General features: G+C 35.9%; 2 protein-coding genes across 4 annotated transcripts in view; both read right to left on the bottom strand.

Annotated features, from left to right (window-relative positions):
• The window catches only part of LOC136677548 (DNA mismatch repair protein Msh3-like), a 62,011-nt gene extending 60,904 nt beyond the window's left edge, over positions 1-1,107 (bottom strand). For both annotated transcript variants that reach the window (XM_066655130.1, XM_066655131.1), the window contains exon 1: positions 771-1,107. In XM_066655130.1, the coding sequence (XP_066511227.1) occupies positions 771-953 (183 nt within the window). In that variant the 5' untranslated portion in view covers positions 954-1,107. The remainder of the gene's footprint in view (positions 1-770) is intronic.
• A 725-nt stretch (positions 1,108-1,832) lies between these two features.
• Positions 1,833-12,434, bottom strand: LOC136677455 (ubiquitin-associated domain-containing protein 1-like). 2 transcript variants are annotated; one of them, XM_066654987.1, is made up of 11 exons: positions 12,285-12,432; positions 12,041-12,194; positions 8,954-9,074; positions 8,770-8,843; positions 8,524-8,631; positions 8,293-8,395; positions 8,095-8,203; positions 7,222-7,495; positions 6,891-6,977; positions 6,526-6,664; positions 1,833-5,151 (listed from the first exon to the last, which is right to left on the bottom strand). In XM_066654987.1, the coding sequence occupies exons 2-11, from the start codon at positions 12,176-12,178 to the stop codon at positions 5,036-5,038; spliced, it is 1,269 nt and encodes a 422-aa protein (XP_066511084.1). In that variant the 5' UTR covers positions 12,179-12,194; positions 12,285-12,432; the 3' UTR covers positions 1,833-5,035. The 2 variants fall into 2 exon arrangements, with proteins under 2 accessions (XP_066511084.1, XP_066511083.1); XM_066654986.1 differs by having other exon boundaries at positions 12,041-12,434.
• Positions 12,435-13,498: the final 1,064 nt, after the last annotated feature.

Here is a 13,498-nt window from a genome sequence, read left to right as displayed (position 1 = left end):
TATGTAAATGTTAATAAAGTTTAAAAGTATTCCATTAATTCCTCAATCCATAAACTCCATAAGCAGTCCAAATAGGTTTTTTTTTTATTATTTGTTATGTCATAAAAAGCTAAATGCCTCTAGTATTTGTATTCATTTGTGTGCAAAATCACTTAGGCAGAAACATGAAGGTTTGGTTCAACTATTTTAAATAAATAAATAAATGCCACAGAGTTCTGCGGGCCTGAGTTCATATCAGATCTAAACGATGGTCTGAGCTGTTGATTCCACTTTGTCAAACTATAAAGTTAAATTGTAAACTTTGTAAATTAAAAAGGAGCGGTCTAACACACTGGTTATTGTGTCTATCCCAATTGTTTTTCTCAGTGTTGAAAGTATAAATTCCAAATGTGTTTATTATTAAAAAAAAAAAACATGCTCAGTGAAAATATTGAGAATAAAAAACATTTACACAGCACATTCTTGGTATTTGTAACAGTTTTCAGCTTTGTTTACCTTTATAACATTGTAGGCTACACTGCTACTAGCAAAACACACTAAATGCTCCTTTACCAAAACTTCTAGTACACAACGAAATACTACATTAAATAGCACAGGGGACGTCTATTACCTCCCTTCACTTCAGTTTATATTAGATATTTATCCAACTTCGATATAGGCAATGTGTCACACATTACAGAGACTACAGTACGCTTTAACTTAATTTTGTAACTACATTACATATTTGGAATTAAAGTGTGTTCCGTGTTAATTAAAAAAAAATCTCATACCTTTCCTCTGCCTTCCCAAGCACCGCATTTAATCCCGGAGAGACCATCCCCGGCATCCTTAGCAGAGTTGTCGAAGGATTTAGATGTATCAGGCTTGTTGCTGAAGAATCTGCTGATTGTTGTCTGTGTGCTAGACTTCTTAGAAGCCTTCGCTGCGGAATCTCGTCTAAAACGAGAATGCATGACTGTAGAGCACCGACGCAACGTTAAAAGGTTATTGCATTGTTCGCAGATTCTAGAAACCGCAATAAAATGTTAATATCAAAGCAGAGTCTCAGCAAAATTAAAACAGCCCATTTCTGGAGCTGAACTCATGTTGGCGCGTAAATGACGCATAAGGTTGCAATAGGGTCGTGGATGCGATGGAGCTGCGCAGGCTGCTTTAATTGCCACAGGTACGTCCTTCTCGGGGTCAAAGATGCGTACAAATAGGCACAGTACACAGAAACTCCAACAGCAGAGCTGTCTGATCCACTGCCTACTCCTAACAATGCTGGGCATTAGAAGAAGCCCTAAAAATAAGCCGTACAATACTAATATTGATAAATTTCTTATTAAAGCAGTTAAATTTTCCTCATTTACAGGCCTCTTGCTTGAGTGGAAGAGTCAGACAATGACGTACAGGAAAGTGCATTGTCTTACTATTATATCTGTAAAAATAAATTCAAATGTATCATGCTTCATAAATATTTAAATAGAAACAATTATTATGCAGCTGGTTTTTGTAATCATTGTGTATTAATTACAGAATAGCACTTACATTTTATACTAATATTTTTAAAACTTGAGAGGTGTCTTCATGAATATAATTCCTGGTGACACAGAAAAAAGACAGGTGTCCGAAAAGTAAAAATATTAAAAATGTAAATATGGATAATACATAGTTATTATATTATAAAATTTTGTAAAACTATTGCGTTATTACTGCTTATCCCTCATACACCATACTTGTTCTTTTTTGGTTGCTGTAAAACCAAACACAACAAACAAACAAACACTTCCTTAGATTCTTCATTACAAATAAAACATAACAAAATGTATAGTAAATTCCAAATCTGTTTATTTATTTATTTATTTATTGTAATACAAAAACAAGGCTTTTCACTTCTAAATATGTGAAGAGTGAACACACTGATGGAAAAGCTGATTTTTCTTTTTCTCACATCGCTTGAGGACATGACAGTGTGGTGATGAGTCAAGGAACAGAAACCATTTCCATATTTGCAAAGTTTGTCTCTGTATTTGTGACATAACTCTTGGGTTATAACATTGACACTCTGTCAGTGAGGATCAGGCTTTTTAACTAACGACTTCTTGTAGGATGCAAAATTTCAAACCCAAAGTGATGCTGTTTCAGCCGATAATTGAGAATACACATCTCCTTCAAGCATGAGGCACAACTAATGTTTCAACAGCTGTCACATTACCTTATCAGAAATATTGGGATTTAAACACACGTCATGGAGAAATATATACAATACATTATTTCAGATGTGATGATGTTGAAGTGAGGCAGTATTGCATATAATTCTGTTATTAAGAGGTCTACAAATAAAACCTGCAACTAATTTCCAGAAAGAAAGAGAGAAACCCATATTCCTCTTGAAACCGGTGGTGGTTCCTTTCAAACACGGTATGTTTCATAAAACATCATGTCTGAAAAACCCCAAAGCCACAGCTTAACTGAATGATGGAAAAATGTATGATTTGACATTAAATATGTGGAGCCATATTATTATGAAAACAATAGTAAGAGTAGTTTTCTATAATGCCAAACTGGATTGTGTGGATGTTTTCTTATGACAACAGAATGTATTTGGCTTAAGAATAAATAGGACACAAAGGTAATTAAGAGCATTTAAATAAATTCACATATTACAATCTCTAAGCTACTGTTATCTTGCTAAGCTTACATGTCCAACATTTTTCTCATTGAATATATTTAGGACTACTGCAACAGTAGCTTTGCCCTGCGGTATATCTCTAAACCCCCTGAGCATACACATCACAACCATTTCCAATACTGAATGAAAAAAATTATAGGCTCACAGAAACAGGGGAAGAAGCAAAGCACACATACACATCACCACAAAATGAGTGGAAAAACAAAATAAATCATGATTACTTTGGTATAATATTTCCATGAAAACTATTCTCATAAAAGAGTAACTTTCCAAGTCAAAGCCATTAAAATGTGACCATTTTCATCTCAGATTAAGCTTTGCTAATAAAACTTATATACAGTCTACTATTTACCAAATGGTTTGGGGGATTGACCTGTGGGGGTTTGTTCACTGTATGACTTTACAGCAGAATTTAAAGGGACCTTTATATTGAACAACCATACTTTACCAGCACAAAGATACCTAATTGCGAAGTACTATATTGAAGATACTGAACATTGTATTGCATAGCATTAGAGCCAGACAGTACTAAAGAATTTATTGTAACAAGACTGTGAATTAAATGCGTGTGAAACTAGTCAAAAAAAGTAAAATAAATAATTCACAAGACATTCATAAGTTATACTTATTATTCATAATAGACCTTTATAACCTGCATCAAAACAGGACATGGATGTAGCCAAACCAAATTGTGCAAGCCATAGTTGTGTAAAAGTGAAACAGGAATGAACAAACTAATCTGTACCGGTGAGTTGAAAAGAGAAAAAAAGTTTTTTGAAGCATGCTGATCCAGAAACAATGTTATGTTCTGTCAACATTCCATATATATTGTAACTATCTTTGAGCATTCACTAATGTATGGCTCTGAAGACTTAACAAATGGTAGCAACTTCAATTTTAGATGGTGATGTGCATGGAAAAGGTTAAATCTAGCCTTAGTTTCCAGGTAATACTTTTATCTTGTCAGGTAGTGTTACTGCAAAGCTATAAGCCCGCTGCTTTAGGATCAGTCATTTTCTGGAAGTAAATTAAAATATCTACATACATATTACAAGGCCAGGTCAACTGCCTTATTCTTTTGCATATGGTGCACGCAATCAGTGCCATTCAGTTACACAGGAGAACAGACATGCTCTGCCCACAAGTCCTAACCATATATGGACTGTATAGTGTTTACAATGCTGTCAGATGACGTAAATGTTTTGCTAGGCTGAGCTTTTACATTTTGGCAAACATTAGCTGTGGCTAAAGAACTGACTAGGGCATTATAGCGCAAACAATGTACTTTTATATTTCTGAACACATTGAGACTCACACTGTATTGTATTTCAGATTGAGTCAAGCAGAATCATTACACCCCTAGCAGCAGCAGTATACAAACACTGTAGCAGTCCATATGCATTGTATAGGAATATATTTAAATAAAGCTAAAATTTCAAAGTAATATAAATGCACTATAAACAACTGATATAGGAATGCATTTGTAGGCAGAGCATTGAAAAATTATTTGTTTAAGATCCATTGTATAACTCACGACACTTGAGGTTACAAGAAAGCATCTTCAATTAGCACCAGTAATGGGCTGTAAGCTGTAGATGGCAATGTTAAAAATGCCTACAACCTACATAGCAAAATTAAATAGTTTTTGCGTTATTTCTGATGGCACACCACCATAAAAAGATTGTATAGTGTTTGTTATGATATCAGACAATATAAATTTAATGGTCTTCAAATGAAGTACTTATGAATGATGCTTGCATTTCCCACAGGAAAGTAGGTTCAGAGTCAATACAGCAGAAATAGATAAATGTAGTTTCGTATACTGCTCTCTAAACCAACATAAACTTGATATAATTATACATCTCATATGATCCCACTTTGATCAGATGCATTCTTTCAAAAGAGATTAATAAATTTGTTAGACTGATATCTGAACATCATGGAACATACAAAAATCTTTCTTGAAGTGTAAACATTTTTTTTTCTGGATGCCCGATGTTCACTTACATGAGGACAAATTATATAAAAACAATATGTACTTAATATAATTAAAAACATATCTTATTAAAATGTAAAAAAGAAAATAATGAAGCTTGCTTTTAGTTATTTTTAAATTACTGTTTACATGTTTTTTACAAGTGTTCTTTTGAGTTATAAATAGATATTTCTCTGTGTATTATTCAAAACTGAAAATTTCATTGTTTTTACTATTACATTCATCGCTTCCTGTGACACTTCCACATAAACAATATCAGACACGCGCACACGTACACAGACACTCACTCACACACACACACACACACACTTCCCTTATAAATGAATAACCTTTTCCTCTTTGCAGCAGCTCTAATGAGGTGTATTCTATGTGCGGTTGAGTGTCTGGAAGATTCTGGAGATTTGGAGCATGACGGGGCCAGTCTCAGGGTCATTCATCCATTGAGTGCTGTTCAAAGGATTCTCAAGCATATCCTCAAAAGCTGTAGGCCAAATACATAAGACACCAGCATTAACTCATTTACACAGAGGACAGTCAGCAGAAAAGCCTTGCATGTAACGCTGTTAAGCTTTAAATTATATGGCGCCAAATGCCTGTTATTGTTTTTCTTTAGTTTTAACGGAAAGCTGTTTTTCAAAAAAAAAATAAAATGTTTTTCAGGATGCCATATACCTTTTAAGGAGCCACCTTTTCTTTAATCGCATATTGACAGAGGCCAGTTAAAGCTTCCCAACAACAACAAAAAAATATTTATGTGGACCATTTCATGTCTAATGCGTGGTTAAGCATCCAATCAATCCAATCCAAATCCACTTTGATTCTGTGCCATATCTTGTGTAGATGACAGGCACATCAAAGTTGTCCTACCTCCTAGACTGAGTCTTTCCAATCACAATGCTGGACCCACGTTTATACAAGTGCAGAGAATAAAAAATAAATAAAAAGGTACTGATTAAATATGTCCCAGAGAACCTGTGAAAAAAGGGCATAATATGTTCCATTAAAAGAAGTAGTTAATTTGTGAATTTTGAGCACCTTCCAACACACAAACTGTTAAATAAGACAGTAGTAATTTGCTTAAGTCAAAAACAAAGAACACACACACAAAAAAAAGGTTAAATGGAGCAAATAAATAAACAATAAAAAAAATGTATAGCATGGAGAAATAAAAATACTTAAAAATTGCGTAAATGCAAACCTTTGAAGTGTGATCATTTTGAAGTGAGCTTTGGCACATCCTCATTTAAAGGAATAGGCACTGATACCAGTCATTCTGAACAGGACTGTATAGACAGCGAAAAAAAAAATGGAGCTGCCATGTCCTTGTTCTATTTTAACCAAAGCATGTTACAGATGGTTCATTAAGACCAGGAAAGTGTGTCAACTTCTGGAAAATGTCAATCCTGTTAGGTAATGATCGGCCCAATCTGAGATCGTTTTCTGGCCTTTTATTCCTTTATCTACTTTGTCAGAGTAAATCACAACATTGCCACTGTAATAACGTGTTCAACAACAGCAGAAACTCTGATAATCAGTGGACTTGTTTAATTATAAACTTTTCAATTCAATATTGCATTTCTGACCTGGCTATCAGAATCAGATTGTTATGGTTCATACTTAAGTGTGCTACTAAATATTTTTACAGTATAATCACAACCCACATTGCTAAGTGTCAAAAAAATTATCCTGTGATGTGTAAAATCACAGAAACGAGCCATCAATGCAGCAAACCAAACAGATGCATTTTTCCAAAAGCACAGCAAGTTACATGTGAGCAACGCTAACAAACACTGACACCATTGTCATATATTCACTGCTCATGGATAGCCATCAAAACATGTAAGGACAGACTCACCCAGGAGAGTTTTAGGGTTAGTGAGGCCTAATTGCACCACAGGATTCTCCAGAATGGCCTGGAAGAGGGGACTGTTGGTGTCAATACCTTTATCCAACTCCTCAGGAGAGGGCTTCCTGTCACCAAGCAACCACTCACACTGCATAAAACAGATCAGCAAAATGCAAATAATTAAAAAATGCTAAATATGCATTTTTGTATTATTTATACTAATTGTTTCAAAATAGGTATTATGTTGTCTTAAGGTAGAATTGTTGCTGTTCTGATTCTAATGATGGGGAAAAGATCCTATGTATTTTGCCTATAGTTTCTGTGACAATTGTAACTGTAAATCTCTATGGTTTAACTTGGATATTGTGACTTACAGCAGCATCTTGTTGGTTATTATTGACACGAAGAGCATCAATCACTTCTTTCTCATCAAAGCCCATCTCCATTAATGCAATGACGGCCTAAAAAGGTGATTAGAATTTTTGAATTAGATTTGCAGCAAAACTCTTACATGCACAATGAACAATATAAATATAAAGATTTTGCATTCACTACATTTTCAAAGAATATAAGCTAGCTGTATAGTTTGTTCTTTAGCTTTCTCTGTTTATGTACAGCATATTAATGTGTAGTTAATGTGAGTTTCAAAATTCCTTGAACTCAAAAACAAGCCCAGTAGTCTAACATCGAACACATGACACTAACCCGTGAGTCTGGCCTGAATTCTCTTTTCCTGCGGATCCTCTTGAAGATCTCCGTTAGCTCGTCCTGCTTGCCTTCCTCAGAGTTGGATTGGGAGGGGGTGTGGGAAAGAGCCCCAGGGGCAGGGGGTGAGCGGCTTGCAGATGCAGAAACTGCTGCCGCTGCTGCCACTGCTGTACCGGCTGCTCCTTGAGCCTCCTGGCCAGGCAACGGCATATCCACTGTGGGGTCATCCATATGCTCAATCAGCCATTCCATAGCCTGCGTCACAGACATGCTGCAATGGCAGCGGCTCTCATTAGTGCATATGACTCATCACAGTTATACCAGTGGCACTGTTAGTTACTACAGTCATGGTGTCAGGACTAAAACAAAGATCATGCTTACACTGCAGATACCTTTACAACATTACTACCACTTAATATCCCTGTACTATTTTATAAAGCCCAACTATTGTTTATTAATTAAGTGTGTAATCGATAGACAATTATATTACTATTTATCACAATATAACATTTTTCAATAACAATTTATAAATACATTTTCAATATACATTATTTACAGTATCAGACACTGAGTGATATTCAATACAGGGTGCTGCCCTCTTAAATGGGCAGCCCAAGTTTAAATGTAGTATTTCCGTGGCTTTTATATTGTTTACACTGATATCGGAATTGTATCATAGAAACCAAATTTAAGACATATCATGATATAAATGTTGGCCATATCGTCCAGGCGTATTTTGTGATAACACCAAATCTAAATAGGAATTTCCCTATGCCTGTTCTCAGGATAATTTCAGTCTTGGCTGCATTCTGTATGATGCAGAGACATCCTAGAACCAGACTCTTGGTATCCTAGAGCGAATGAACTCACTGGTTTAACCGTAGTGCCTTGATGGCACGACTCTCTGGAAAACCCATTTCTGTCAGCTGCTGAAGAGCCGTCTCATCCACCCGCTCCTCTTCATCCTCATCCAGCATGGCTTCAAAACAGAAGAAAGGGAATTAAATAAACCCAGAAATAAGCAATCAGGATAATATTAATTTTATGATCATTTACTTTTTCACTTACCATTTGCCTTTTTGAAGAGTTCAACAGCATCTGGATTCAAAGCAAGAATTTTTTGGGCTACCTCAATAAGAGACACTAAAATTTTCCTCAGTTCTGTCTGAAACTGAAAAATTCCCAAAGACAAATTTACATATTAATGTATGCAAATTCCTTTATTGTTGATCAAAGCTTGAAAATTGACTATTTCTCATTAAAATTACATTCCACAGCCAGTTAACTGCTGTCACTCACGTCTCTAATGTTGTGCTGAGTAACGGTACGGTCAGAGTGGCGAGTGGACAGATTTGCTGTAGCTTTGAGGATAGCCTCTTTATCAGGAGCCTTGGCCTCCTGCTTCTTCTGTCAGCAGACAAAACATAAATAAATGAAAAACAAAAGTGAGTGAATCATTTATCAAATTATTCATTTTTCTATGTCCTACACTTGATATATGGCTTTATGATGCAAAGTGCAGGTGATATGTCATAGTGGATTTACTTTCTCTTCAGCACTTATTTCAGCCAGTTTTGTACGTGCTGGTGGAGGTCTCTTCTTTATCAATAATAGGCAGTCTGAAACAACAAGAAGTATTTTTATAATTGGAGACAGATTTGTTTTGAAACATGACATTTGGGTTAACGAAGCATACAGTAAAATAAAGTGTCAAGAATAAGGTAAATACCTTTATCTTTAAGGTTTTCATCTGCAACAGTTTTTGTTTCTGTGAGAATTCTCTCTGTGGCTGCATGAATCAGTTTGTGATGTGTGAGTGTTTTAGGATCTTCTAAACTCCCATGGGCACACTGTCAGTAAAGAAAAAAACAGAATTCAATAATAAATACCACAATCCCTCACAATATTTCAAAGTAAAAATATACACAGGAAATCATAATTCAGTTTTATTTTATGTTAAATTGAAGAGCAAAGAGAGATTCTGCCACATGGATTAAACATTTACATTCTGTGTCACCTGTTAATATTATTAGCAGGTCACCTCCTGCCAACAAGATATAAATATCACATATCTTGTTTTCAGTACATCTATAATATTTGTGTGTCACATTGCTGTGGACAAGTACACAAGAGTTGTACTTGAAAGTTTGGGCACACCCAGCTGACTTTCCTAATGAAAATAATTAATTTAATTGTGATTCTCTACTGTGATAGAGCTCACCCCTCAACCATCGCAAAGTGTAATGGTGGGAGGTGTTCTCTATGGGTAGAGTCGGGCGAGAGGGCTGTGGCGATGTAGGGTCGACTCGAAATAACCGAGGGGTTTGACTTTTGGTTTCCTTCCACCTTTATTTACACACAAGACTTTACATCACTATTTACAATATATACAAGCGCGCTCCATGATTACAGAAAATTAACAAAAACAAAACTCTCTATTAGCAGAGACAAAAAGATATAACGAAGACAAAGTCATTTGAGTCTTATTATACACATCAGGTTATGTTCTCTCGCTACGGTCTAGCAGAGTGCCCCCCTCTTTTACCCTTGTGTGGTGTATATATGTATAGGTAGCCCCGCCCCCTAGAATAAACCATTCCCTAAAGAGGTAAAAGTGATTGTATCTTGGGTACACAGGTTTCATAAGCAATAAAATTAACAATAAACTATCAACATTCCAAATATTCACTTACGGCCATGGCAAGTTTTACATTTATTAATAATTTCAATATTTATTAGTTAATATATTTTCCTTCTTCTAGGTGCTATTTCTCCCTTCCCTCTTTGGAGAATGGGTTTAACCAGGTAAGTAAAACTCAGCATCAAGAGATAGTACTCTTTTCCCTCTCACATGATCCATCTGCAGGTGAGTAAGTACAGGTAAGTATACATATAATGGTTTCTATTGGTGATGTGTCAAAGGTACTGTACATCATCACATCTACTTTTAGTGCATTTTGCTTACACTCATGGGATTTTTGTAATTGCGCATTTGAAAACCTGTCACAAAAAAATCTCTTGTCTACCCTAACCTAATAACCAAATAACATGTTGTTAAGCATAGGGATGGATATATTTCTTTGGGTTTGTGTGGCAGCCAGTGGTACAGCTACTGGAACATTATGGGATGTCACAGTGGTACAACAGGTAATGTTGCTGTCAAACCGCTCCAGGATCTGGGGTTGTGGGTTTGAACCAGATCAGATAAAGTGTCCAAAGATGTGAGTGAATGTGTGAGTGTGTGTTCCCACCCTGCAGCCAGTGACTCCATGCAGCGCTGGACCCACTGTGACCCTAAACTCAATGAGCGTTTACAGTCAGTGAACAAATGAATGAGTGGAATGGTTTGGGAAATATCAATTAAAAATGAAAATTCTAATTTTACTTTGACTGGTATATAATTGCAAACAATATAAGCACAAGACATTCCATGTTCTGTCAGGTCAGCTCAATTTCAATTTTAAACATACAGCCATTCGGGCCACTAAAAAAATAAATAAATGTAGCGATGAGAGCATGTTCAATCATCTCTGAACCCTCAGATGGCACTGCATTAAGAACCATCATTAATTTTTTGTGTATATATATATATATATATATGAGCTCAGAATTTCTTTGACAAATTTTCATACAACAATACACTACAATGCATAACTAACTTCACAAATGCCAGCTAAACATTTTTGTGTCAAACTAAAGTCTTATGATAAATATGTCCAGAAGCACCATGAGCTTCTCTGGGCCCAGAGGCATGAGGCATGCACTATGGTCAGATTTTTATTTATTTATTTTTTGTAAGGTAGGTATGCCATGTACTTTAAATCAAAGGAAAGGAGGACCATTCGTACTGTTACGAGCAACATGTCCAAAAAAATAAAGTCTGATGTGAGGGAACCATTAACGTTAAAAACATGTATGCAAACATACACAAATATATTCTGCCTTCCAGGCTTTATTGTTTCCATTAAATATAATATCAGCAAATCTTGGAAGCTAAGGTCTCTCAGCCAATGAACAAACTGAAGAGGAGCTTAAAAAGATGTTAAGACATTGATTCAACACATATACTTGAACTATATAAAAAAATAAATATTAAAAAACTGGATTAAAGACATCATCCATGGACCTTATTAAAAATCTGTCATTTGATATTACACTTGCTATGTGCACAGACCAACTTGAGAGTATCCCTGAACTAATAAAGGTGAAGACAAAAAGCAAAAAATCCAAAGACAGGCTAACTTATAAGAAATATTTAGAATCTGGAATTCCAGACATATGGGCCTTACTAAGTACTTCCTACAAGTGGTCCCACATTTAAGGTTTTAATTTTTTTTTCTAAAATGTTATACTTCAGCAAACTAATAATAACTGTGCAACAAAACCAGCAGAAATTATTTTTGAGGACGTTTCTTTTAAAAGTGGAATTAACTTCATTACACTCTGAAAAATGTCATATGAGCAGGTAAGAGCTGTAGTGTCTATGAACGTCTGCAGACAAAAATTGAACGTGGAGAAGATTGATCATGTCCTAGTACCATTTCTGCAGGAAAGCTACAATGACGAGGCTTGGTCAGATTGTATGTAGCTGTAGCTAACCAGTAAACCATAGCCTCAGCTCAGCCCAGCTCAGATAGGTGACAGCCCAAGTCTCTGAATTATAAATAGCTCTGTCTACTCGTCTGCTCGCTTCTAAAAATACTTACCAATGGCAGTGACCGCCCTCCGGGGCCTGTATGAAAGCCATAACTAGACATAAAGCTTCAAAACGCCCCCTTAAACAATGAAAAACAGAGAGACACTGGTCAGTACGTACATGCTTCAAGCATTTCTCCTTGAGCTTCTCTATGGTGGTGTCTTCAGTCACTTCCTCCAGCCACTCCGCGCCTTCCATTGTGCAGATGTGGATCTTCAGCACTTTCCCTGCAAATATCTTCTCCTCTTGCACGAACATAGCTCCTAATCGACGACTTAATATACATTTATATGAATTAAATTAGCCTCAATGGGTTCCGCAGCACCGCGCCACAGTAACTAAATGAACAAGCTCCAGTTATTACCGTCACTCCATCCTGTTCTCCCCGTTAGCTCCGTTGTCCCTGAGCTAAAGCCCCGACATGTATCTAACTTCGATGCGCTTTTTATTCGAACACATATAAGACTTTTATTATGCGTTCGCAGCCTGTTTTGTTGACACCTGTGATGCAGGCGACAACTGTACACGTCAGAGCGGGTCGGCGTGCAAACGCATGCGCGACTTTTGCCAGCGACGTAATTGGAAGATTGGACTTTTAACCATTAACTTTAGGACATAATGTTTTTAAATATATTTAAGCTTTATTTTCTTTCTTATAACCTACATTTTGTAGCAAAGTGTGAATTGTTATTTTAACCTTACTACGTCCACTGAAAATCTTGCATATATTAAGACACCCTTCGACAATTACATTATTTATTTTTCCCATCATAATAAATTGAAACATTTTGTACAGAGAATATTCTTTATTTATCACATTTCCCACTAAAGTTTAGTAAACTATATGATCTATTTCCTAAATTTATATTTAAATATACCATGCGTCACTGCTAAACAGCTAAAGTCAGCGGGTCTTTGGTGATCCACCCCTCCAGCTGTCTGTGAGAAATGTGTGTTCTCCCTGTGTCTGCATGAGTTTCCTCCGGGTGCTCTGATTTCCTCCCATCATTCATGTTCTTCAATAAAGTTCTATTTAAAAAAAATGTCATTCCACCATTTTAAACACCTTGTTAGGTCTACAAGTGTGACTTATATATAAATAACTGACATATATTTATTTTAACATGTAATATGTCACAACATCTGTTTTGCTTACTATGTCATCAGGCATAGTAAGAAAAAAGAGTCTTCTTATATAAAGATAATAAAAATTTTTGTGTAAAATTTGTGTAAAACCAAAATGTCTGTTTTGATTGCTCCACTAGATTTTAAGTCGCCCTCGACGTTAATTATACCCTTAAAACTCAAAAGACTCTATACACGTTTTGAAGTTATTTTCAAGAAAAAAAATATTCAGTTGTGGGATTGCCTTAGTCATTGGATCATTAAAGTTCAAAGGGGAGATGCTCGGGGCTCTGACTAATTTCGCGCACGATACGTCATCAACACCACACAAACACGTTAACGCGTTAAACTTGAATTGATATTTGGGTTCCCGAGGACAGTGAGGGGTATGATATGTTCCCTTTAAAAGAAACTTTAGCTAGTCGTTCGATTGCCGGGACAAAAGGCGGCGCT

This window comes from Hoplias malabaricus, chromosome X2 (genome assembly GCF_029633855.1).
Source record: "Hoplias malabaricus isolate fHopMal1 chromosome X2, fHopMal1.hap1, whole genome shotgun sequence".
Lineage (NCBI taxonomy): Eukaryota > Metazoa > Chordata > Actinopteri > Characiformes > Erythrinidae > Hoplias > Hoplias malabaricus.
Note: the sequence above shows the minus strand (reverse complement) of the source record. Positions and strands in the feature narration are given on the sequence as shown.

Excerpts from the sequence above, each read along its gene's own strand:
- LOC136677455 (XM_066654986.1), bottom strand. The coding sequence starts at position 12,178 with ATGTTCGTGCAAGAGGAGAAGATATTTGCAGGGAAAGTGCTGAAGATC. Across the intron at positions 8,396-8,523 it reads CTCAGCACAACATTAGAGAC|TTTCAGACAGAACTGAGGAA; the intron begins GTGAGTGACAGC and ends GGAATTTTTCAG. Across the intron at positions 8,204-8,292 it reads ACTCTTCAAAAAGGCAAATG|CCATGCTGGATGAGGATGAA; the intron begins GTAAGTGAAAAA and ends TCTGTTTTGAAG.